Source organism: Scatophagus argus, chromosome 4, assembly GCF_020382885.2.
Source record: "Scatophagus argus isolate fScaArg1 chromosome 4, fScaArg1.pri, whole genome shotgun sequence".
Classification (NCBI taxonomy): domain Eukaryota; kingdom Metazoa; phylum Chordata; class Actinopteri; family Scatophagidae; genus Scatophagus; species Scatophagus argus.
This window is the reverse complement of record NC_058496.1, coordinates 23416669-23443324: the sequence shown is the minus strand read 5'-3', so window position 1 is coordinate 23443324 and position 26656 is coordinate 23416669. Positions and strand designations below refer to the sequence as shown.

Sequence of the window (26656 nt, the reverse complement as noted above, 5' to 3'; positions counted from 1 at the left end):
AAAGTTTTCAAACTTGCAGCCTCGAGCTCCAACTGACACTGACTCAATCATGTCGCTTGAGGACATTAATTATTTATCAGACTTCAGACATCAAAATCTGTGTTCTGATGACAAATGATGGTTGCACTTAATGACGAGAAGTTTTTATTTCTGGAGGACAAAGTGTTTCCTGCCATCCAGCCTCCATCCGTGTCCCAAAATTGCCCCTTTAAATATGTTGCTGCACTAAATTTCCCTTCTTCCTCAAGGAGGTAAACCTGTTCAAAACTGCTTTTGTGTGCTTGGTAAATTTATGAGCTTTAGGATTAGACTTGTCTTATTTGCTCTGGTCTGACTCCCACCCACGACAAACTTTATATTAGATAACGTTTTCAAAGCAACAGCAATGTCTCAGATTGGTGGAAGCTTGTGGGAAGTTAGTGAAAAAAGGAACTAAACAGAGGAACCTGACACGTTGCAAGAACTGAGCTGAAATCCGCTATTTCAAAATCTCATGTAAGATTGACTGCAGTTTGGCACGCAACACAGACTGAGTGCAGGTGGTTCCACACACCTTGTAGAGAGCATCAACCTTCATTGTAAAGCCATCGACACCCGGCATGGCTGTCATGGACTGCAGCTCTGGGATGTCTGAGGCAAAGTGAGCCTCGAAGGGAACATCGTGGAAAAATCTGTCACATACGTCCGGCTGTTTACGATCCTGCAGAGGAAACATGAAGAGGGCAAATAATCAGACCTTTTTAAATTGTACAAATTTTTCTTTAGAAAAAAAATCTCAGTAGGAAGCTACAAATTATTTTAAAACCAATGGCTGCATATAGTCACATTCAAGGAAGGATTGTTCGCTCCATTGCCTGCAACATAGAGCAGATGTGGGACAAATGCACTGAGGTGTTATTACACAGCAGTATTTCTGCAACACATAATGGTAGCTTGCTAACAGCCAGAATTTGCGTGGTGAAGAATGTCACTAATTTAAATAACTGCCACGCTTTGACTGTCTTCAATAAACATGCTGCCATCCCTCTGAGACATTCGACTGGTCAGACTGGTGTGACAAGTAAAGTCGAGGCTCTGTGTGTGTGTGTGTGCGCATGTGTGTGTGTGTATGGGGGATGTTAGCCTGTTGTGCTCATACACAACATTACAGGAAGACTGATGAACTCTTTCTACTCAAATGTTAAATTCCCAGAAAAATGTTTCTAACAATGAACAATCATTTACAACAATTTTCTTCACAGCTATGAGACCTTGTAAGAGAAATAAAACAAATCCGCAGTTGATCAGAGGTAGAGGAACTCTCTTCACATAAATGGATGGATACCTAGTAATGAGTGATTTTACAGTGCGAAGTTACTGATTGCTTGATCTTTATCACATTAAAATTTATACAAAATAAAGAAAATGTTTGGTGCTGTTTAAAGCACAGATAAGTTGCATGCAGGTTTTAAGAAAACATCATCCATCGTGCAGAATGTGAAGCTGCTGTCTTTAAACAAAGAGTTCAGTCTGTCTGTTTCATGAAAATTTTGTGGTTTCATCTTTGCTCCACCTGCTGCTGCAGCCTGGTTTTTCTTCTACCAGTAGCAACATCCCTAAAGGACAGGGAGTACAACGGATTCTCCAAGCTAACCAAATCAACTAAAACAAAACCAAGCTTTTATTAGAGAAAGTCACATGTTTCTTTCCCTGTTTACTAATTTCCTGTTTTATAGTGTATGTATATAATAACATATATAAATGTGATCATATTTTTATAGAACATCTGTCTGTTTTCAAATTTTCTCCAGTTCATCATGTTTCCTTGCTGTGCTCTTAATAACTCTGAATAAGTCAACACCTGCCCCATCGGCTTCAGGTTAAAAGGCTGAACAGTGTTTCCGGTCAAACACAGAGCAATATGTGTTCTCTTAGTGTGCTGATGGAACTAAAGGCATTGAAATGCGTATTATGTTCATTTTATCATAACATCTGTGATAGTGGTGGTTAAGTGATAACACAGTCAATATTTAATGACCTTGGTACCCTCTGGTTGGCAGGTGTATCACAAATTTTGAATAACAGTCTTTAAACATAGCAAGCAAACAAAAGAAAGCATAAATATTTGTACCAGCAGTAGGAAGCGATGCTTGAGGTGCTTGTTGGGCTGGATGCAGCCGTACTGCGGGCCCTCGTTGTACAGCGTCCCTGTGGGGTCAAAGAAGGGAACGTATCCGTCCCTGCCAGTGCAGAGGTAGACCTTCTCCAGCTGCAGTTTGTAGGCTGCGTTCAGGTTCTGCTCAGGGTTCCACAACACTCTGCCATACAGAGTCTGACCTGCAAGGGGCAACAGAGGGACAGGTTTTCTTTGTGCAAGTGCATAAAAATGTTTTAACTTGCCTAAACCTGCTTAAAGCCTCTCACATTCTTCGTTACAGAAAAGGTCAGCGGGGGAACTCCTAAAATTCAGTTAACACAAAAACAGCTCATAGGTATGAACTAAGCATTTTTAAGAGGCTGTTTCAAGAAGGATAGTTTTCTGTTTCTGTCCAGTCATACCCATAGAGAAAGCTCCCTTGTAGTCCATCTCAGACATAGAGACCTCAGCGGTGGCGGGGTCCATCATGAACACCTTCTCGTTGTTACACAGCTGGAACTCTGTGTTGAGAGAGTAAACTACAGGAACTGGTCGGTTGGTCTGCTGAAAGGCAATTGGCACCAGGAACCTGTTGGAGAACAACAAGACAGTTCAGAATTCAAAAGACATAGTGAGTTTTCACTGACATCATCAGCAAACCAAGACTGGACTCAAGTTGGACTTAGGCAGGGACGTACTTCTCTGGAGCGTGAGCTGTGCAGGACAGAGGTTTGTCACCTGGGTCGATCCAGGGCTGAGTGGGTTGGACTGTGCAGGGGATCAAGAAGACAGTGTACTCTCCAGAATAATCTTTCCTGTTGAAGGATACACACAAAAAGATTTTTATCATGACACCATAAGGTACACTGAAGAATCATGTGGTTGATCTGGGATTCTTCTGAAATCCAGCAGATAAAAACCATCTAGCAAACCTTATAACACTTCCTGCTGCAAACATGATGTCAACCTCCAACTAATGTCCTATGTAGCTAAAAAATATGTTGTTTTCTATATTGGCGCCAGTCTGAAGGTCTCATGTATCTTTCAGTTTAAGATTTCCTACATTTTAAAGGAGGTTTTTGGTAAAATTTCCAACATATTTTGTTGTTTACTTGTTTCTATTTTGCAAATGTCATTAAAAACAAATGTCGCTACTGAGCAAAGGATCCAAAATGAGCAAAGTGGTCAAATATCCTTATGACCATTCATCTGAACTGAAAAATATTTGTATGTACAGTGGCCTTCCTTGCTCTGATTATATCTGACCTGCTGTAGGAGCTGGTGGCCCTCCACAACTGGTACGGTGAGTCGAAGGTTTGAGCGCTCCAAAGTAGCTGAATGTCGAACTCGATGCCTCCAAGGTGGTCCGGAGGCATCAGGTGGGACTTGTGGCCTGGCAGAGTGTGGTGTTCAAGGACAAACTGACCTGGAGGAGGGAAAAATGGAGGAACAATTACACAGAGAAATGTGTTTTGTTTTTTTTGTATGTTTATTCTCTTTGCTCTGAAGTGGACTGGCTGAGAACATCCACCCTCTGTTGCTCGTATCTAGTGTACGCAACAACAACAAGTAAATTTGTTGCATTAATAAGTTGCAAATAAAAGACAACCCATCAAAGTATGGAAGTTTTGAAATGTTGTGGTGGACGTTATGATCTGACCTCTGAATTTGGCGTGGGTTTTGAACTCAATGACCAGCCTTCCATCTTCTCTGATGTAGATCCTGATGATCTGCAGTCTGGCTGAGAGGACGCTGTCAGTCTGGATTCCTTCAGACAAGAAACACCAGACAAGATCAGATTAAAGAAGAAGTGCAACACTGATCAGAGCATTCGTTAACTAAAACAACATACGATACTGGTTGTTTCAAATGATATTCATAAACATGGGCCAAACTGATATTAAACAAAAGTTTAAAAAACACTCACATACAATATACATAAATAAACACATAGATACATGTCTACTCACAATGCATAATAGGAGACTTGTGCTGACTTTATAATGCTCATAAAGAAATGGACTTGTGTTATTAGGTCTGTGTTTATTCCTGACCTGTTCTCCAGAGCACAGTGTCATAAAAGAAAGAGAACTCCATCTCGGTGTGATGCTCCAGAGAGGCCCAGCCTCTCGGTGCCGTCACATAGATGTAGGACACGTAGAGTGGAACCTGCACCGTCAGGAATGACTGAGCCGAGTCCCGAACCTGGAAGGACAACAGCAAGCTTTAATGTTGGCTCTCCACCTGTGAGCTGAGACCCCTCAGAGGGCCATATCAAGATTTGAGTGACTACTCTTGAGTACATTTTCCTGTTGATTTGCCAACATTCACTGAGTATTTTATACAAGGCATTGTGTCTTATGATCAGTGCTCATAAATCAAAGAAGAAAATCTTTCATTTTTAAATCCATGCCACACTTAGTCCTTTTTTAGTTTCTTGACTCTCAGCAGAATTTTTAAGAATCAGCTTCTATAGGTTTGCCGAGTTAAATAATAACTGATCAAGCCTGACAGTTCACCCTGGACCTTGGAAACAGCAGCTGACAAAACAATCAAAAAAACAAGCTAGGGTCCTCTCGGATAAAGCGGAAGAAAATGGATAGATGGATGGAAGTTAGGGTCCATTTACTAACTTGTTCTGGGGATTTCATTGGTATGCTGTATGTACGTCATTGTTTTCAATGTCAAGAATGGACTGTCAGACTCTGAATAAGAAGGCCTAAAAGAACAATGTACATCTGCAGTTCATAACAAGTGGAAAAACGTGGTGATGAAGAAGTGATATGATCAAAAGCCCCCAGGGCACCTGAATAGCAGATCTAGTAAAGTAGATTTCATTGATAATTTAGGCCAATCTAAACCGCAGTGAGAAAAAAGATTTTCTTCATGACTGTCTGGCCCTTGACTGTCCTGTGCACCTGGAAATCGGCGGTGACAGAGCCTCCACAGACGTCGATAAGCTCAGTCATGTCGTAATAGGCGTCAAAGGTCCAAATGCAGCTTTTCAGGTTGAGATGCTTGTAGAGCTGGATGCTTTTGGCCTCCCGTATGTTGGGGTTGAACTGGTAGGGGCGGTCATAACCCGGGCCCAGAGAGATGCTGTCATAGGATACATCGTCCAGGAAACCTGCCTCTGTGAAAGAATGTGTTTGTATTAGCTGAAAGAGATATGAAACATATTTGTGACGTGTCCACTGAAAAATAACAATTTCTGATTAACAAAGATCTGCTAGGAGTTTTAGCACTAATCCACTGCACAAAGTATATTATATTGCATGTAACTATATCAGCAATTTTTCTGTGATTACCAAATAATGATTTTCCATAAATCAGAGTTCACCTTGAGTTACAGCGACTACGGGACACCTTTGCAAAAAGGTTTTGGGTTGTCTTCTGTTGTACAGGGCTTTGGCGTGAACAAAACACTCTGAGGTGTCCACGTATGTGCATTCTTTACATCTGTTTTCTTTGTTGTTTTCATTTATCAGGTCACCTTGTGTCGTATAAATTCTAAATGACTCCATGGTCATGGTTATGAACATCAAATAAATGCAATAAATGTAAAATGTCACATAAATGATACTGATTAATATCTTAAAATCTTGCAAGTGTCTTATTTCCTGTTTCTGCTCTCAGAAGGCTGTGTGTGTGTGTGTGTGTGTGTGTGTGTGCATGTGTGTGTTTTTATGGGCTTGTGTTGTTGCGCGACTGACCGGAGACACCCTGCAGATCTTTGAGGGTAACAAGGTTGGAGCAGACGTGCTGCTGTCTATAGATGGACTCTGAGAGCAGGAAGTGCAGGTTGTGCAGTGGCATGGTGGACACCAGGGGGAGCATGCCGTCCTGATGGGGGATCTGCACTGAGATATGGATGCTAAACAAGGACATACAGAGCGAGAAAGAAAAGACATTAACAAACAATACATCAAGTGTTGGTCAACTCTGTTGTCATGTTTAAAAAGCCAGTCATATTTAACAATACAGCTATACTAACACTTACCGGTTGGGGTGCTCTTTGTGCTTGACATCTAGGTATTTAAGTGTAGCAATGAAGGACTGAGCCTGGAAGCCTCTGGCGGTTCCCGTGGTAACAGGTGTGTGGCAGATGGAGCCCTCCGTGCCAATGGTGACAATGTTGCTCCTCAGCGGTGTCCCGAGGTGACCCGCCTTGTCCCTGGCCTGAGCAACGCAGCGGACATGGAAGCGGCGGCTGAAATAAATACTGTCCAGGACCTGACGGATACGGCAGAGGAATGGAACAGACATGAACTACTACACTGACACTGAGAGATGGAAAGAGGAAGGAAAAAATTGCTATGCAGAACTTTTCTTTTAGCATTCCATTTGTAAAATTAGATATTAAAGCATGATTTCAACTTCTTAGCCAGTTATCTTAGGGGGACATTTACTATCAGCTGACAGTTTAAGCAAAAGAATCACCTATTTGTTACCTTTGGATTGACACATGACTCAAGCAACACCACTAAACCAATTATTCATCTGCTGTCAGGTTGGATCTTTGCAACAATCAGTGTCTGTAAATCACCATTCTTGAGCACCTATTCCACCCAACTGAAAAAAAAATTGCACTTTAAAAATTACACTTTTTAATGACAATGGGGTAAAGGAAGCACAGCCCTGTTAAGTTATTAGTCCAGTCCAACTCAGAAAGGCAGGAGTCTAGTGTTTAAACATCAGAATCAGAACTCCTTTATTTATCCCTGAAGGGAAATTCTTTTTCGTACAGACATTGCACTTGCAGTTTTCCCGACCAAGAAAGAAAAGTGAAAGACATAAAAATAGGATAAACAACAGATAAGTATAAATCTAAAAAAAAATCCCTACAAATTTAATTCTCCTGTATATGAACAGCGCATGAAAATATTGTTTACAAAACATCAAAAGGTTTCTAGATGCCTTTACTGTATTGTTAAAACTGATAATTTCTTACTTATGAGTTCATATTAACCCACCATCAAAGTTCTGACTGATCATGACACCACGGTTTTTAGGTGATGACTTGGCACCGATCACCTCGACTCACTCCTTTATAGAAATCCCAACTCACCATGTGGTTAACGCTGGTGTACGGAGTGGTGTCTGTGACCGTCTCAAAGGGGGATCGGGCACCGCTGGTGTCAGTGGGCGCCGCCACTTCCCAGGAGAAGTGAACTTGGGTCTGGTTGATGCCCGCCTCCTCGCAGCGCTCCTTCATCACGGAGTACTTGGGAAAGTGAGGGTCACAGGGGGTGACGCACACCAGAGGGTAGCCTGGAGAGGGCATCTTCTTACTGCCTTCCTTGGTCACCTCCTGGACATGATCATAGTCAGCGAGAGAGACCACCTGAGGAGATAAGAGGATGGGTAATGATGAAGTTTTTCCAGGAATTCAACTTTCATTGTTTTTATTTCAACACAGTCCAAATGAGCTGGGTACAGCACAAACACGGCATAAGGTGAGATTCATGCCAAGACAGTAAAAGGCAGTTGGGATCAAATCACCCACCATATAATATTTTAATGACATAAACATGGCTGAACTGATGTGATGATTGTTAAGTGGTTCTGGCTGAATGCATAAGAAATGTAAAAATCTGTAAACAAACCCCTGAAGGAAAATTCTGCCGATGTTTCCTGCTGCTGTTTCAGAGTTATTGAATATGTATAAGAGCAGAGGAGTGATATTGCTGGGGGTGGAGATGTTTCTGGTTTCTAGCTCCGGGCTCTCTAAGTGCTAAAAGCATGTTAAGCTCTCAACGCTGCCTGAAACAGACAAAAGCTTATGTTCTCTGCTGAAAATACATGCTGTACTTTTGCCCTGCTGCTCCTGATTTATTTCTTCATGTTGCTTGTGTTTGTGAGTTGTTACCAAAAAAGACAAACTGGCCAAATTAGCTATGTCACAGCTGCCACTGTTTCTTTTTGCATTTCATTCATACATTTATACATTTCTTACAATAGGTGTGGCAGGGAGGATGAGGCTGCCTGAGGCCTCCTGATCCAAAATGGTCACTGTTGCCATAGTGATCTCCCCAAGCACTGCCTCCACAGGGTCGTCAGGACCAAGGACCAGTGAGAAGGATTCATGCCACTCCCTGTCCTCATTTGACAGAATCTCCACTTTGAATAGGATGTGGTCCATCCCTACAGAGTGAAGCAAAGGAGAATGTTTAAGCCATAATTAAGCCTTCCTCTACTATCCATAAGTTTGAGGCTGAGATTTACAAGCATGCAACTTTTCCGGAAATCAGCTGTCACATTAGAATTTTTAGCACTGACCAGGGGTGAATTTAAGTACTCGGCTCTTGGGATTATAGTCAACTCCAGACTGGGCCGATCCATCTCGGGTGCTGCAGCGAATCTTGGAAGTCCGGTCCAAATCCCCCCGACGGATCACCTTGATGTTGAGCACCTCGATGCCATCAGGACCAGGAGGCTCTCTGACCTGGTATGATGCCTGCTCAAACTCAATAGTGGGAGCTTGAGGAACAGGAGAAGTTGAAAGGTTACAGTGTTGTCATTGAATGAATAGCTCAAACAAATGCCAGATTATTAGGTACACCTAGCTAAAAAACAATATAGTCTAATAAACTAGTCCTGCAATCAATGGACTCCCTGATGTTTTTATGTTAGGAATGTGTTGACTAAACTGTATTTTTTGCATGCTGTAGTGTGTATTGTGTATATTGTGTGAGCTGTTTCTAATATTTTATTCACTCGATTTTTATAAATAATGGCTGACTTTCGGAGAGGATGGCTCCTGTATCACAAAAGGTTGCCTCTTAGGCAGACAAACAGAGTAGTTTCGAGTGGTATTGAGTATCAACATGGAGAGATTTGCTACCAAACAAAAGATGTAAAAACAATTTAAGAAAAATGATGCTAACCACACAAATATTTTTACAATAAACATTACTGAATATTTACATTATACAAAACTAAATGTTAAGCAGTTTGTGTTTTTAAATAAATGTAGCAACAGAATATCTAAGACCAATATCTACCTGACACATTTGCACAAAAATATATTGATCAAAACAGAACCATGGGAGTTGAACGATTCTATTCAAAGAATACATGTTTTTTAAAAACAATACTCAATTTCTTAATTAAATACACAGAGACGGAGAACACTCTCTCTCTTGAATGAAACAACAATAGTTCAGCAGTCAGTGAGACTACATCTATACACCAGCAAGGTATCTGCTTACCATCTTCATCATTTGTGATGGTGATGGTGACAATGTCACTTGCGCCGACCATGGCACCGCTCCAGTGGTCACCCAGCGGTGTCCCAAGATGCACCTGGAACTCCTCTTCGGGCTCAAAAACAGAGTCATCATTGACATGAACCGTGCAGTTTTTGACCTGGGAAACAAACACACAAAATATTTGAATGTGCAGGTCAGTGAGAAAATAGACACAAACAGATTTCTAATGTATATAAACACTTTCGTCTAAACTCTACCTTCTCTCCTTTGAGGAAAGTGATGCGTGACTCATCAGCGTTCCTCCTCTCTTCAAAGTCGTCCATCACCATGGCTGACATGGTCCGAGTGAAACAGCGCACCGACGACTTGAAGGACAGGTCACCTGTGCGGATAACGGGGATGTGCAGGACGCTGTCTTTCTCCTTCACAGTGTAGGCATTCTTCTCAAACTGCATGCTGGGAACTGAGAGATGGGGTGATAACTGTGAGAGAGCTGTTTCTAAATCCTAGACACAGATCAATGAATAATTGATCATCCATAAGGTGTGTGAGACTCAAATGAAAATCTGAAATCAGAATCAGAATCAGAATCAGAATTCCTTTATTAATCCCTATAAAAATAGGATAAAACAAAAACTAAAATCTCAAGTACAGGTATTTACAAAAAACTGTATTCAAATTTTTAAGAAAAATTTAAAAATACAGGTATGTACATGTGTAAAAGAGCCAATATGTACATTGTATATACAAGTGAGTGTGTCCGTCACAGTGCTGAGTTTGATGGCGACAGGCAGGAATGATTTCCTGTGTCGCTCTGTGGTGCATCGTGGCAGTATGAGTCTGAAATGCATATTTGATTTAAAATTAATATTGTATATATAATGTGTGACATATTGTACTTGTACATACTGTCCTGGAAGGTGTCAGTGATGACGACGTTGGCTTCATAGGGCTCTTGGAGAACAGCACCCTGAGGAGAACTGAGGAACACAACGAAAGACTCTGATCCTTCAATGGATGGGTTCTGGATGTCGTCCATGATGGTCAAACTGCAGGTCTGCAAAAAAGGGGCCAGAGCATTAACAAGGTTTCTAAAGGTGTCCTCACACAGGTATACAGCTCTGGTGACTGGGGAAGTAGATTGGAGAAGTTTTGCTTTAGCCATGAATGACCAGTAATAATCATAAAATATGTCATAAGACTAAAACATTCTGGCATGGTCCTCACACTGCTTGTGATGGACTCATTGATGGACATTTATCCATTAAAAATGTTTCTCTTGAAGAATTAATGAAGAAGCTTAATTTGTTTTCTTCCAATCCAACTGCCTTTCACTTTTCACAAATGTTTTTTTTGCGCTGTAGGTGAGAAGTCTCTGTTCTTACCTCCTCAGTTTTTCCAGGCTTGAACTCAACCTTCTTGGAGCTTGGGATGTAGTCGACACCCGGGCTGGCTGAGGGGGGTTCTGATGGTCGGGTGGCACACCACACAGACGTCACAGAGGACAGGTCGCTGCCATGACGCAGCACTGGTATTTCAATTGTGCCTGGAGTTTGGGGATAAGAATAACAAAAAGGTTTGAAAAATACGGAAGGAATCAGGGTTTCTGTATCTTACTACCAATGTATCCTGGAGCATTTTGCAAATGTCGAGAGCAGATATTGGATGTACTTCAATAGTCCAGGTCTGCAATTCTAAAGACAGAAAAAGTTGACAAAGAAGCTGAAATTTGCAGCTAATTTTACTGAGCCAAACATGCTGACTGTTCAATACTGCATGATTGGCGTTTCTATAAGGATAAATCTTTCTACCCTATAATACATAACATTGGTTTTCAAGTTAAAATGTTGCCGCAAGTGGTTCTAAAGCGGGGGTTTCCCAAGTCTGAAACTGTGGGTCTCTCCTCTGCCACCACCCCTTCTCGGTTTATTTGCTAATAATTTGCCCACTTCCAGGATAGCCTACTATTGCTGTTCAAATTCAGACTACACAAAATACATAAAAAGGTCTGTAAGGCATAGGCAGGTTTCTTTATCTGTCGTAAGTTGTAGGGAGATTTTGGAAAGGCTTAGGGGTTTACAGATCCTGCACTACTAGCAAGAAAAGAATCCTACACCCCTGGATGTAGCCATTATAAAACTTTCCTTTCCAAACACAATTTGTAACTCTCCTTGGCACCTTCCTAATTTCCCCATGGACATCATTAAATTTTCACATTTCTCTTAAAGAGTAAGGCTACACTGTGACATTTGAAAAGAGAGTGTAACTTAATTTTTTCTCCAAAAACTGCAAAAGCAACTCTATGAAAATGAGAAAGAAAAGAGAATCGCAGAACTAGACTGTGTGCAGGAGGATGTAAGAGAATGGTGCATACCGGCATCTTCACTGAAAGTAAAGGTGGCGTTCCCAAGAGAAACAGTGGAAGCATCATTGGGTCCATCGATGACGACCTTGGCCAATGTCACATCTCCCATTCGGGCGTTATCCGAGGCATCTGACAGCACCAACTCAAACTCCTCAGACAGCTCGTATTCGCTGTCATCGATGAGCTTGACGTCACAGGTCGACATGCTGACGCCGGGGCCGAAGATGACGCGGTTGTCACTGCTCATGCCTCGACTCTTGTAGTCGGAGCCGGACTCCAGAGCGTGGAGGCTGCTGCCCTGCGCCGACTTGCCCACGGTGTAGCACAGCGCCGACACGGTGCTAGAAGCGTCACCTGAGGGGAAATGAGCCAAGAGAGGGATATATGTCATGTATGATATATATGCAAACAAGTCAAATACATTAAAAGAAACAAGGTTAAGTCCCTTTCAATTAAATATAAAGGGAAAGCAGTTAAACAGGTTAGCAGAGATTAGCAGAGATTTGCAGCTTGTACAGCATTCTTTACCTTTTCTCTCAATGGGCACATGGATGAAGCCAGTGCTTTCATTGACATGGTAGGTCTTCTTATCAAACTGCAGAGTTGGCTCATCCTCTGTGTCGTTGATGTTGACGAAGGCGCGTGTGTTTCCTCCCAGCAGCGCGTACACTGGCATGCTCAGCTCCACGTGGAAGCTCTCAGTGCCCTCAAACACCTTATCGTCATTAATGACAATGGTGCACACCTTGGTGTCCTCACGCTCGTCGAACTGTACCTGTAAATTAACGGGACAATAAGGGCTTTGGTCATGTGTTTTTGTTTACGATTGGATGTAACATCTAATGGCCAATGTATGAAACCAAGAATGCAGATGGTGGAGCACATAGAATGAAAAGCCCTATTGTTTGCAGTTATCTAATGATAAGATACTGATGCTTGAAACGCCAAGAGACTGATGCCCTGGTGCCTTAATTGAGGGTAAAACTGGTTATTATTCTGGGAAAGTTTGCTCACACAACAAATAATCTGACTGGGCAAATCACCTTGAAGGTCTTTAAAATATCCTTGGATAATTCAGTAAATATTTTTGCTGTCAGTTCCTGAATTTAATGACAAATGAAATGAAGAAAAGAAGCCCAATATAGAAAATCAATGTTGCCAGACTCTGGAATGTGAGAGCTTTGGACATAAAAGATTCATTCCACCAAAATGATGGATGATCGAGCCATTCTCGAGCCAACACAAACAAGAAATTTCATAAATAATGAAAATGAAACGATAAAAATTTTGACATTGGTTACCTGTCCAGCATATTCCACATAGTCCTGCTGGCCTGGACGGGATCCGATGCTGCTGCTGGAGGTGGCGCTGCCCTGTTCCGTGCGACAGAGCACAATGGCATACTGGTTGAGGTTACCTGTTCGCCTCACTGTCACTGCCACTGTACCAGCCTTCTCACTAACATTGTAGCTGTGGAAACATCAGAGAAAATGAGAGGTTATTTAATTGTCATTTTTATGATTTTTGTTTTATGAATCAATTTTACTATTTGCAGAAAATTATATATTAATAGTATTTTGTCATTATAACTTTTTATGAGTAATATCCCCAAGAGTGAATGAACACATGCTGGTTTTGGTTTATGCTTCCCACATAATACAGACCTTTTGTGCTCAAAGCTGATGAGTGACCACTGGATGTGGAAGACATTGTCGATGACCACATTTGGTTTGCTGTCTTTGACCAGGAACTTGAAGTTGTCCATGGTTTCCTGAACATTCTCATGATGCAGTACATAGCGGATCAGGCCCAGGTTGATGTCAGCTAGCGAAGAACAAGATAAATAAAGATAAGCACTGAATTATTTTATTTCACCGATTCAGTTATCATTTACTGCATCTTTTACATTCTTTCTAGTTAACAGTCAAGCATCACAACTTCATCCAACTGATGAAGCTGCTTGGATGAGCAGTGAAACGTCTTCAAGTCAATCTTCACAAGTCGAGACGCCTTGCTTTAACTCTTTGAGTGAATATGACCTGGATGACTGAGAATCTCCACAGATAAGTCATGCTTCACACACTGCATGGAAGAGTGCAAGAACACACTGCTGGTGATCATCAGTTCATTGGATTAAAGACATGTTTCTGAAATTAAGCTGGAAGAACCAGATTTAAACAATGGTCCTATAAGACAGTTAGCAGTGATCTTTAGCCAGCATGTCACTCTGACCTTACTGGGGGGAAGGAGACAACAAAAAGGAACCCCACAAGAATATATTCTTAATAATACTCTTTGTGAAGAATATATTTTCTGTGAAATAATGATCCCATAATTTGCAACCTGCGGGCTTTTTCCATTGCTTGAGAGAAATAAAAAAAAAACTGAAATGAAGATGAAAGTCATCATTGGCTCACAATTTCTGCTCAATTATACCTTCCAGAAGAGGTTGGAGAAAAGGATATACTTTGTAAGTGAAGGATGAAAGCCATAAAGATGAGAGTCCCTGTGCTGAAAAGATCAAATGACCTTCAGGTCATTCCGAATAAACACTTGAAAACAAAAAAGCCCTAAATGAGGCCACAAAGAATAAAAACTGTCTGCACTAATATCTGGAACAATAATGTCTCAAATTCAAACTCAAAACAAGCACATGGCAGAGAAGTAGATGTTGACAGTTGGGATAATGTTGACAGACAGTTTTTACTCATAAAGCCCTCTCTCAGGGTGAGGGTTTATTTTAATTATCGGATATTTGTTATCATTAAGAAAATGATGTTTACATGCTCCAGACTGAGAATGTTGCACATCAAAGTAACTGTTTCAAGTTGCTCTCCACCCTCACGGATCAACAGTTCACAAAAACACACTGACACTGATCCCTGGCTGCAGCCTAGAAGTGAAGATAAGCAGCATCATGATTGGAACATTGCCGATTCAAGCTGTAGATTGACTGGGAAAATGTGGGGAAGAGGAAACCAGAGGAAAAACACTCCCACGGCTGCTGAGGTGCCTTTGAACAAGGCTCTCAGTGATGAAAAACAAAAAAGGGAAATGTGGTGTCAAGCTGTTGTCCTGTCCTTGACTCCTCAGACATGCAAAATGTTATCGAGTCTCAATTCAAACCCTCAGTGTGTTCAGTTTTGCCCTCTTCCTCTACCTTCAAACTGGTATCAAGTGCTTCCCACAACACCATGATATAGCTGAAGGATGAACAGAAGAGGGCAGTGATGCAACATCATCCTGGGTAAGGGGTCATAAAACGATTAAAGATTTAAGAATCAGAATTTTTGCTTTTGCAGCCATTGCAATATCATTAATATGTGTCTGCTGCCCAAATGAACCATTAGAAAACAGATGGAGCCTGTGTACCTTGTGTGAAGGTGACGATGGGGTTGCCCGGTTTCAGCTTGCTCTCCAGGAAGCCGTGCTTTGGCTCTGTGGTAATTTCATAAACCAGCTGTCCGTCATCTGTGTCTGGATCCACGGTCAGCAGCTCCTTCTTGGTGATCAGGTTGGTGGCCTGATGGACATTAAAAAAAAGCACAAACATTATCTACAGTCCAAAGGCAAACAGGTTTGTCCCTCATGAACTGCTGTTGATGATGATTGTGTCTTTGGCTTCTGTTCTCTCTCTCAAACTGCTGCAGTGGATCTGCATAAATTAAGAAAGCGAACTCTGTTTTGGCTTCCACAATAGGTAGCGGTTCCAAAAGCTTAATGCAGATTAGGATCCTGAAAAAATGTGTTGTTATTTCAGTTTGAATGTGTAGTTTTAAGATGAACTTTTTGGGGCATGTTTGCCTTTATTGGATAAAGACGGTGAAGAGTCAGACAGGAAATAGAGGAGAAAGAATTTGACACACAACAAAGGTCACTAGCAGGACCCCCCCCCCAAGGGAAGGAACATGAAAGAAGTGGACTAATTCGTATTGCTGTGTCTCACAAATAGATATTCATTTCAAGCTGCAGCTGAAAAGGCCCGTTTTCACTGGAAAAGTAATTTCACTGAAGAACAGTTTGCTTTTATTTCCCAGCTGTTCAAAGTGGATGCAAGAGTCTAACACTGTATGCTAATTTCCTCAGTGATCCAAGACTTAATTACCTGTTGTGCAAACACAGCACAGACTCAGGATGAATGCACAGTGACATTTTTACAATAGTAACTAGTGGTTGCATTGCGCTGACATGATTGAACCACTAGGTGGCAGAAGTAAATTAAACACTGTGAGCAAACTGTGCTAGAGCTTCACTTTGCACTGCTGTCAATCACGAAGACACATTCAATAAGTTAATGTGATAAAATTGTCTGGAGAAGACAAAGTGCTGTGTGTGGACAATCAAGTCATTCTTAAAAACTGCTTTTACTCAAGAAAAGTTTGTTGAACATTTTGCAGCAACCCAACCCTGCATGTTCAAACCTTTTTGTCTGTCGCATCCGGGGAAACCAGCCTTCTACTTCAGACCAAATAGCAGGAAGAAAGTCTCGTAATTTGCAGTGCACGTTAACAATGTGTAAGGGTAATCCATTACTCCCTTCACCACTATTAAACATCACCATAAAACAAAGACAACAGAGTGTGTTTGCAAACATTCATGAAGAGATGATCCTGCAAGAGAAAAGCTTGTACCTTGTTCTCCATGTATTCCAGCCACTGCAGTCCCAGGTTGGTGACAATACGCGGCGTGCCATCATCAACTGGCAGTATATCAATCTTGAACTTCTGCGGAGCAGCTGTCACTATCTGGAAAACAGTTCAAAATACATTTCTGAAGATGTGGGAGACGCTTGTAACATAAATTTAATGGGCAGTCACAAAAAAAACAATACAACAGGTTTTAAAATATCGTGACTGTTGGAAATAAATGTCATTTCCAAAAATTACATTTAAATCAGCACAACATCTGGTTGAGGGGCAGCAACTGGATATAGGCTGAATGTCATGATGGCAAAAACTAAGCAATGCAAGTTATTGCTTTAGAGATTAGACCCCCTTCAAGCTGTGATGACAGGCTAAATCATATAAACTATTCTAATATTGGTAGTTTCTCCATGTATCTGAGGCACAAGAGGGAAAAGAGACAGGCCTGCCATCACACAAATGCTGTTCAGATCAACTCTGACACATGACATTTGAAGGATGCATTCATCCAAAGGGCATTATAGGGGCTCATACATTATTTAATAACATTGCACCTCCGGTGGGAACAAATTCATTTCAAACACCAGCAGTGTTAAGGCCACAAAGCATCTTATGAGCTGCACAACACGTGTGACCATTGAGCCAAATGTCCCGAGGCGATCGAAAGATAATAAACCGAAACCTAAGGAGCATATTTGTGTGTGTGTGTGTGTGTGTGTGTGAGAGAGAGAGTGATTAGGGATATCAATATTTGCCTACTGTCGTTCAGTTTAATCATGTTGACTATTTGTAGTGACAGGTGGTGGAGGGCAGCTGAGAGGGACGGCGGAACTGACAAGCCTACGAGTCAGTTCACCCTGAGGCTTGTTCATAACAACCACCATAAAGCTGACATTAACAACACACATACACACACAGACATTTGTACTTCTATACTTGTGAAGACCTTCATTTAATGCATTAGACCACTGGTTTCTGGTCCAGCTCACAAAGCTAAGCGCTGGACAAATGGCAAGATGAATCTAAGGGATTGGGTGATGATTATCAGGTGGGAAGTAAGAAACTGCATGAAACTTTGGTCAGTTTTGTGCTTCTTCTTTATTATTTGATCTCTCAACTTCATCCTCAAAAATTATTCACCTTCCAAATGTATCCTCAGTTCTCAAAATATTCTTATTTCCTTTACTTTCCTTATTATGTCCTCACTTCTAAAAAAACGTACTTTCCAGAATGTCCTAACTTTTCACACATATCCTCCCTTTTAAAAACGTGCTTTCCTTTTCCACACTTCCATAAATATTTTCCCACTTTCCAAAACTGTCCTACTTGTTTAAAATGTGCCCAGTTTCTAAAAATGTTTTTACATTCTAAAGATATTGCTCTCCAAGACTATAACTCAACTAAGCCCTCATAAATATAGAAGTAAAAGAGTACACATACAAAGTGCTGATTCACCTCTCATATCATAAAAATGTTAAAAATGTTGAGTGCGCACACACACACACACAGATGTGGAATCACTCGTGCCCCCACTCTTCCAATTTAATCACACAGCTGTAATAAAAATGTCCGAGAGCTGCTCCATACACACACACACACACACACACACACAAATGCTACCTCCTTGCCACCCTCCTCCACCATAAAGAGAAGGTTGGTGCCATCAGCCACAGTGAAGGTGAAACGGTCCTTGAGTGAGTTGGAGCCATCGTGGTTGTAGCTGATGCGGTTCTGGTAGATGTCATCCATGGTGAAGCTGCTGGTCTGCCGGTAGTGTTGGCCGTTGCTCGTGCGCTCAATAGTACCGTGACGAGGAGCCTGGACAACAGTGAAGACAATGGACTCCGCCTGGAGTTATGTTTTTGCAGTAAAAACGGAGAGAGAAAAATGAATGAGATGTGAAGAAGACCGACTGACATTTTGAATGAATGGCGAGGATGTTATGGTTGCAGTCAGTTTTTGGTGTCAGTTCATCAGAATCAGTGAAAACAGAAAAACAGTGAGGGTTTTTTGTGTTCAGTAAATACAGTTACTTACGTTACTACCATGCCACATGTGGAAAAGCTTTTAAAAGACATCCTGTCCTATCCAAAATAACTTCTGGAATGATGGGATTAACAGCCTCAGAGTATCTGAGGCTGGATTTTTCTTTAGGCAACACAAAATATTCTTTGTAATGTTGTTGCCAGAGAAAATAAAGCTGTAGAAAACAGTTGACTTCCCAAGTAACAGAGGCAAGCTTACACAGCTTAGTTTGACCAGTTTAGCTGCTGATCACTGCTGTTATATGGAGGTCTTGCTCTTTTCTAAACTGGTTGAAAAAAAAAAAGAAAAAGTTGCTGAAGATTTTCAGGGATTTGAGTCACCAGCGTCTTACCTCAGTGTCTGCATCAGTGGCTTTCAGCTCAAATTCGGTGATGGTCTTCCTCACTCCTTCCTGAACCCTCATGCCAGGGACCTGGAGCAGAGGCAGGGAGTCGTCCACTGGCTTAATGGTAATATAGAATGTCTGGGCAACCTGGAGACAACATAGACAGGATAATATTAATTTGTGCTGAAGCAATGGATATGTGTCACTCTTTCTCAAATTAGAAATTATTTTGTTGTAAAATACTTGACATATGCATACTTATCTAACAGAAAACTGAACCAGCCTCCCAGCTGGATAGAGGAGACTTAACAAAAGCAAAAGCACCAAACCACTTCACAAACACTAACCACTACAGGGGCCACAAAAGGCTCCACACACTGCAGTTAGCCAGGCGTGAAGGCCAAATGACCTTTTTCACATGTTTACTCTGGCCCTTGCGGTCCTCATTAGTCTGGATTAGCAAGGCAGATTTATGCATGAGGCGAACTGGGCGGGGGGACTTCCTCACTACTCTAAAAGCATCGGATTCATTAGATTTAAAATATATTTACATTTCATAAAATCTTTTATCCTTATATTACTGTTTTCAAATTTAACTGTCATGTTTACTAAAAGATTGCTGCTAGAACTGTCAGGCTAAAAACTTTCTGTAAAAACCAAAAAGCCAATGACAAAGCAGTCTGAAGGGCTTTTTATGCCAGTCTTTAATTCATGATCATGAGAACTGAGAGACTCAGGCCAGCCAAATGGGGGTTATTGTTAAAAGGTGCTCAAGCATGAATCACATATGTTTCTTTCTGCCTCTTTAGACAGAGTTGTCTTATTCTAAACTTCTGATTACGTGATGGGGATGGCTTATATAAAAAAAGAGCTCGTTGTTAATTTCTGTTATAGCCTACCAGCTACCCCACAGGCCTGAACATAGCCCTCTGTAACGTAATCTTGCTGAAATAATACATTTCACAATTGTCACCAACATAACACATAAGAACAGACCTCTGAGACTAGAGGTGCACCGAAAGCAATTTTCTTGGCTAATTCCAATTTCCGATTTTTTTGAAGGTGTGATCTCCTGATTCTAATTTTCTTTCTAAGGACTATAATTGACAGCATATACAACAGATTTATACATATAAACAAAAAATCCCAGTTACTTAAATCATTTCACAGTATGCTTATAAATTTACCAGGGCTAAGGAAATTTATCAGATTTCTGAAGCCTCTGTTCTCAGTTATGGAGAGTGGCTGAAATCCATCATTTTTAATAAATTTGTAATTGCTTTGGTGTTTTCACTGCTTATACCAAGGAAAGATAGGAGAGGCTGTTGGCTTCTGTCTGGCATTGAACTCTGGTTGGCTTTAGCTTTAGCCACTTTTCAATTGCTACCTTCTTCACACGGGACATTTTCAGCTGGGTGATGGTGTTTAAGTGTCTAATTGGGTTTGTTGTTTTCGTGGTAGTCCCCCACAGTTTACTTTGGCCTTACATGTATTACAAATTTCAAGCTTTGTGTCTTCTTCACTCTCAGTGAAGGACACGTACAGTAAAGACACAGCGTGTTGCTGTGATGTTATTGCTAGCGCCCCAAAAACTTTATTTAATATGTGTGAGCGCTGTACTGTTTTATGGTGCACCCCAAGGAATCTCACTTGGTCCCCTAATATTTCCAATGTAAGCAACCCCTAAAGTGAGTGATGAAACAATTCAACTTTTCCTATCCAGATGATAATTCACATATCTCAACTCTTCTATTGGCACTAGAAACTGATGTGGTGGTCAGCTGTGATTGCACCAAGTTTGAAAATACACAATATTATCATGTTTGGTTCCTAAGATGAATATAATGGCACACAAGATATAATATTGAATATAATATTTAACGTATTTTCGTTTTTCTTGTGAAAATGCGTAACACTTTCACTTCAGTTGTTCACTAGAAGTTCTAATGAAATAGTAAGAGAAGTAAAAAGTCATTGTTTGGTTTGAACTGCTTATATATCATGGATACACAGTTCGGTCATTTTTAATTGAATTTATATCTAAGGTCACAAGCAGATACTGTTTAGTTTTAAGGGGTCACTAGGAAAGATGGGTGGAAACCCCTGTCATGTTCAATACTCTGTCTATCAGTGCACCTGAAGATCCTTAGTTTGTTCACAGTGTAACACCAGATATCACAAAAACATTCTCCCACATTACTGGACTAAACTGAACCAAACCACAGCTAATCAGTTTTATTTTTTAGAGTTGACCTCCTGATTCACCTCATTTGTCCCATCCGACACGGTGAAGGAGAACTGGTCGGCGTGCTTCTCTTCTTCACTGGTGTGGATGTACTGGATGCTGCGTGAAGCCAGGTCAGCCTGTGTGAATGTGTTGATTCTGGTGCCTGGAGAGAGAATAACAGTTTTTCATCAAGTTGGAACAAATTAACAAAATCTAATGTACTTCCTTCTTTTTTAATAGCCACACACTCAGTGATACATTCTGATAGACACAAGCTACACACAAACACACGATGATGCCTACAAACGCACAAGTAAGCACAAAAACCTCATTAGGATATCCATTCTTTTCCCACTTCTCTTTGAAAGCATGCCACACTCAATTTATGCCTGCTATTGTTTGTCTACCAATCTTTCCTGTATTGAATGTTAGTGCTAGTTGTGTCCTTCCTAATTCCTCTGTGTACGGTGACCATTGTAAGTGCTTTTTTTGGTTTTTAAATCCCTTCTCTTTTGACATCAGGTGATTTCATAAGCCCACCGCCCCACTTGTGTCAGAGTACACAGTGTGAGGCGTTTCTCCTTTCTTTCACGCCTTTCATCATTTTAATGAGCAAATAAACTAAACTAAACCTAATTTAATGATGCTCCAGCTCCTCTTCATTCTCTGACTCCTCCATGGATTAAAACTCAGTGGGAAATACAATCAGATTTGATTGCAACAATCAAGCATTTCTCTGCGTGAAACTAAAGGCGTTTGGCTATAAAAAGAAACAAAATATATTTGGCATCATTGGAGTTCTCTTTTTGCTGATTTGTTATGGCTGGATGCTTAAAGACACCTACAGAGAAAGAAATGCCGTTTTTTGATGTATCTTTACATGCACGTATGTATTTATGGTTATGTTTGATATATAAAGTGTGTGACATTGGCATTAATATACCAACAACAAGGAACACTTTTTGTTTTCCAAAGTTTAAATACAGGCTGAATGCTGTGAATGCAAGTTTAATTTTTTCATATAACCACACTTTATTATATACATACGTAAAGTCACAAGATAAAAAGGCTTTAAGCGTTATTTACTCAAACCTTACAAGAAAAAAGATTAAGGAAGGTCTCCGGAGGCTGTAGGGTTGTTTTTGCCAAAGCTAGTGTGCATTTCTTTACTTTGCCAAGCATGCGATTCCAAGAGTGAAAAATATCACTTGGTAGGTGGAAAAACACAGTCTTCTGTGAATGGTTGATTTCTGTCCTCTACTTCATAACATATTTGCCCTGTTTTTGAGAGAAAACTTGTCAAAATCTGACAAATCATGGCCACTGGTAGCTGCACTCCCCACGTGGTTGGGCATCACTGCTTTCTTCAAAACAAAATAATGTCTCAGCAGTCACACAATAACCTCACCACATTTGATGTCAGCTTAAGCTTTTATTTTGCATTGCTTTTGACAGAGGACTTTTGACTGACTCTAGAGAATGGTTTCAATAGCTGTGACCAAATGCCAAACGACATGTTTTGAGTATGCAGTATGTTCACACAGATTTTTACTTTAAAAAAGTCAATATACAAACTGACTTAATATTTCTACTTTATTTTTGATAACTGAAAGCATTGTGAGATTACTAGTTGACAACAGTCTCTGCCATAAAAGCCATAAAAGAAATTCATCACTTCAAGAGCTTACAACAAAAGCTGCAACTAATTCAAAACCTCTTTTGTACCTTTGTATGAGTTGGAGCTACACACTCTACCACAAACTTCTTGGCAAAAGAAGCTGCAGTGAACATAATACGAATTTAAGGTGAGGTAGTGGGTTATAGTCTATTGATTTGTGCCACAGGTGCCTTTTGAAAGAGGTTCCACCTGATGGGGGCTGTCACAACCTTAGCCTGCTAATAAGCCTTCTGAAGACTTCAGCTTTGAAAGTGGGCACTGAAAGAGAGCATTCATCTCTCTGTGCGGCTACCTTGACATTCCTAGTAGGATGACAAGCTATCCCACAGGAGCAGAGAGCTAGCTGTTCATGTTAGCGTGGAATGACAGATTGGCTGAATGGCTAGCTGTAATTATCCAGAGCTGCTCTGTGGCTCCGAGGTGAACTGATGCTCAAAGATCGGAGAGTGGCGTTAACATCCAGCTAATTAGGATGCTGCAAGAGTGCTCAGCGATGTGGGGAATCCATTCAGCTGGGGCAGAATTGTTCAATAGCATGGAAGCGAATAATCACCTCTTTGTGGTTAGAAGATGCATTAATGTCTTTTTTTTTTCTTTTCATTTTGTTGTTGCACTGAAGCAGTTTAAGGTGACATAATGTAAGAGAAGATGTTTTATTTCCCAGTGGAGATAAAAACAGTGATTTTGATAGTGCTGTGATGAGAAGGTGCTGCGTTTATGAGCTCGTTGTATTTCAAGAGTTTGGGAATATACTGAACATGCATGTGTGTATGTGTGTGCCAAAAGAAGCATGAAATACGGACTGCATGAGTGTGTCTGTTTCATAGCAAGCAGCTGGAATCCCTCAGAAATGAGGAGGTCATCAGTACATTTCCCTCTTTGCATAAGCGTGTGTGTGTGTGTGTGTGTGTGTGTGTGTGTGTGTGTGTGTACATGTGTAGAGTTAATTATCAAAGACAGAATGAAAGACAAAATATTACGTTGGCTGTTCTGATAATTTCTCGTTTTTCACATCCAGAGCTCAAACAGATTTATTCTCTTTAAATTAAAAAGAATCAACTTTTATTGGCAGTATATATATTTTTACATACACTGAATTTTTCTCTGCATTTAACCCATCCTTGGTTGAAAACACGTGCAACACCCAGCACATTACATGCAGTGAACACACACACAGAAGCAGTGGACAGCTGCCACTGTCAGGTGCCACTGTCAGTTTGATTGATTTTAACTTAAAAGCTGTATCATATGCGTATTTTCGAGTGTTTTCCAGGATGACGGTATGTGCATGACACGCAAAATCACTGTTAAAAGTTACGCTTAAAACTAGCATCTTCCTCTTCGCATCACCGGGCCGTCAGCCCGTAAAAATCTATAGACTAGCCGCATCGTTGTTTAGGCCGCAGAGTTGAAGGCGTGGGGAAAAAGTAGCGGCTTATAGTCTGGAAAATATGGTAATTGTTATATCTCACATTACTTTGTTTCTATCTCTTCTTTTGTACCATTGTATCAAAAAATGTAATGTTCAGTAGTTGAACTGGAATCAAATAACACTGTGTGTTATCTACAGAGGTACAGGTTTGAGCATACTTCATTTAGTGGCTGTTCTGGAGTACTTTGAACCTCAGTCAGTTTATGTTTTGTGCCATAAAGTAATCAAGTTGGTTATTCCTCATAATCCAAAGCTCTATGCTCTAATTTTTACTGAAATTTTACTGAATGCTATATCTCATCAAAATAAACTACTAACCCCTGACAGCGAGAGGTCTTGATGCTATTTTACACAGACAGGAGTTTTTACATTATTAAACTGCAGTCTGAGTTAGCAGACTTCAAACTAAATCTCTTCATGTAACAAGTAACAATAGTGTTGATGAGGCAAATCATGTGAATAAAGTCTCCCCCTTTACCAAATGGAGCAGAGACATTGAAGGAGCTTGCTGTATGGCACCTTTAAATGTTGTCACCTGCTGCAAACAATAAGGCATATGAATAAAGTTCTCCTACATAGGGAGCAGGAACCCATTAAATAAGGTATTTTCAGCTGCAAACTTGAAACTCACCTGGGCTGGCGGCGTGCTCCAGGTGACCCAGGCTTGGCTGTTTGGTGATACGGTAGATGAGCTCGCCCGGTTCGCTGTCCTGGTCGCTGGCTGACAGCTGCAGCGTAGTTAGTTTCTTCACGGAGTTTTCATCCAGCACCAGGCCTTTGTTTACCACCACAGATGGGGGAAGACGATCCTCTGGAGGAGAGAAAACAAAGGTTAGTCACAGTAAAAGAGAACAAAAGGGAAAAGGAGAGCCCTCTAGGCAAAGTTTTATCAATGAAACTATGGTGGCTTTTCCAGAGTTTAGGGAAACAGTTCATTCAAAAGGAGATAAAAATATTAGAAGTCAGTTTCTGAGTCTGACAAAAAAATGAAACAAGCGAGAAAGGAGAAAGAAGCTGAGATTGATTTGGAAGGGGCAAAAGGAAGAAAATAAGAGGGGCACAAGGCTATATTAGGAACTGGAGAAATGACACAACTACGAGTACTGACTCATGAAGATTAAGTTGGGTGAACATGGAAGTATGACATATCAGGAGTTGTGAAGGAGTTTTATAAGTTTGAGAGATGTGGCCAAACGGATTAGGAAAGATTGAGAGAAGGGCAGGGAAGTATTCAGAGGGCAGTGCGGTCACAAGAGATATGAACAGAGAGCTTCACTGCAGTCACATCTGAAAGAGCAGAAGAGAGAAAAAAGAATGGATAATACAGAACAGGATAAAAAGTGAGCTGCAACAGATATGAGAGAATCAGGACGCTGCTCAGCTGTGAGGGACAGACAATCCTTCAGTCTCCAGTAGCTTGTAATGAAGTCTGAATTTTAACTGCTGAACCGCTGCAACAATTTGGCTGAGTCCCCAGAAGGAAGTGAGCAAAAAAAATAAATAAAGTTTTAGTGTTTTTTTCAGCTGTCACAGGCGACAAAAACTCTCCACCTGACTGAGAGACACTGAAGTTTTATGATACAGTTGACTACAAATGCATGATCTTATTCAATAAAACAGCCATGACTTTTTCACAAAATAAGAACATATTTAGAGCTAAGTGTGTTTTTATTTATACCAATTTTCCATTACCTCTGAAATGAATCTATAATTTTAAGATGTAAATTGGAGATCTCCATGGGTATAAGGCTTTGGACCCTATCCAAGTGGCTGTGCATGAATTTAAAAATTAAATCAAGTTTCAAAATTGAGACGTATTTGAATGAGAGGATAATTAAACTTGATCCAATATGTGCTCAAACCACACAGACACTGCACTGTGACACTCCACTAGGAATCAAGATCGCAGTTCACTCTCTCAAGTGGCCTGACTGACCTAATTAGACTGAATATAATTTACAACCAGCCTGACCGTGTCCTTGGTCTGGACCTGGTTGCCAAGCATTTCATCAGTGATTGCTTCATATCAATTAACTTTGCCCTTAAGGAATAAACATTTGGATTGATGCTATTTAGAGTATCAAAAATGCACATACAAAAAATATTTGATTATTTTATTAATATTTCATTATTAAACTTAAACTTGAATTCACTTCAACACATTTTAATTGCCTTATACTTCAAATGAAGTCAAAAGAAACAAGCTGTCAAAGTGGGTTAGATATAAATATAATGTACTTGCATGATTCATAAAATGTAACAACAGCGGCTTACGCAGAAGGTGGCTCCACACAATTCATATTCAGGATACGTCTATGATGCAGTGGCACATCAGTAAGCATGCAGGACAAAGGGATAAATCAGTAGTAATTGCTTTCTCCTCTCCACTAAATGAAAAAAAAAACACTTCAGCCCTTAGTGCTGCAGGTAACAGAGGATGAATGAAACCCTACCGAGCACACTGATGAAGAAGGACTGGTCGATCAGCTTGTTGCCCTCTGGATCGACCAGGTTGAACTTGAAAGACAGGCTGCCTCCCTTCTCCCCTTTCTCATGGCTGTACTGCAGCAGGCCTGAAAGACAGGACGAGTGCTCACTAAATCACTCAATGTT

The 26656-nt window shown here is 40.7% G+C and overlaps 1 protein-coding gene across 1 annotated transcript in view; it reads right to left on the bottom strand.

Moving 5' to 3' along the window:
• Nucleotides 1-26656, bottom strand: part of fras1 (Fraser extracellular matrix complex subunit 1) — a gene marked incomplete at its 5' end in the record, with an annotated part of 148067 nt that overhangs the window by 2434 nt on the left and 118977 nt on the right. Inside the window, 28 exons of the mRNA XM_046386137.1 lie at nucleotides 554-700; nucleotides 2111-2316; nucleotides 2539-2705; nucleotides 2815-2931; nucleotides 3383-3542; nucleotides 3777-3884; nucleotides 4171-4321; nucleotides 5035-5249; nucleotides 5830-5990; nucleotides 6117-6349; nucleotides 7185-7460; nucleotides 8073-8260; nucleotides 8396-8596; nucleotides 9328-9484; nucleotides 9585-9790; nucleotides 10237-10384; nucleotides 10713-10873; nucleotides 11702-12046; nucleotides 12221-12467; nucleotides 12994-13162; nucleotides 13357-13516; nucleotides 15065-15215; nucleotides 16324-16437; nucleotides 17956-18183; nucleotides 18713-18853; nucleotides 20972-21096; nucleotides 24675-24854; nucleotides 26497-26616. Coding sequence (XP_046242093.1) covers nucleotides 554-700; nucleotides 2111-2316; nucleotides 2539-2705; nucleotides 2815-2931; nucleotides 3383-3542; nucleotides 3777-3884; nucleotides 4171-4321; nucleotides 5035-5249; nucleotides 5830-5990; nucleotides 6117-6349; nucleotides 7185-7460; nucleotides 8073-8260; nucleotides 8396-8596; nucleotides 9328-9484; nucleotides 9585-9790; nucleotides 10237-10384; nucleotides 10713-10873; nucleotides 11702-12046; nucleotides 12221-12467; nucleotides 12994-13162; nucleotides 13357-13516; nucleotides 15065-15215; nucleotides 16324-16437; nucleotides 17956-18183; nucleotides 18713-18853; nucleotides 20972-21096; nucleotides 24675-24854; nucleotides 26497-26616 — 4982 coding nt within the window. The remainder of the gene's footprint in view (nucleotides 1-553; nucleotides 701-2110; nucleotides 2317-2538; nucleotides 2706-2814; nucleotides 2932-3382; nucleotides 3543-3776; nucleotides 3885-4170; nucleotides 4322-5034; nucleotides 5250-5829; nucleotides 5991-6116; nucleotides 6350-7184; nucleotides 7461-8072; nucleotides 8261-8395; nucleotides 8597-9327; nucleotides 9485-9584; nucleotides 9791-10236; nucleotides 10385-10712; nucleotides 10874-11701; nucleotides 12047-12220; nucleotides 12468-12993; nucleotides 13163-13356; nucleotides 13517-15064; nucleotides 15216-16323; nucleotides 16438-17955; nucleotides 18184-18712; nucleotides 18854-20971; nucleotides 21097-24674; nucleotides 24855-26496; nucleotides 26617-26656) is intronic.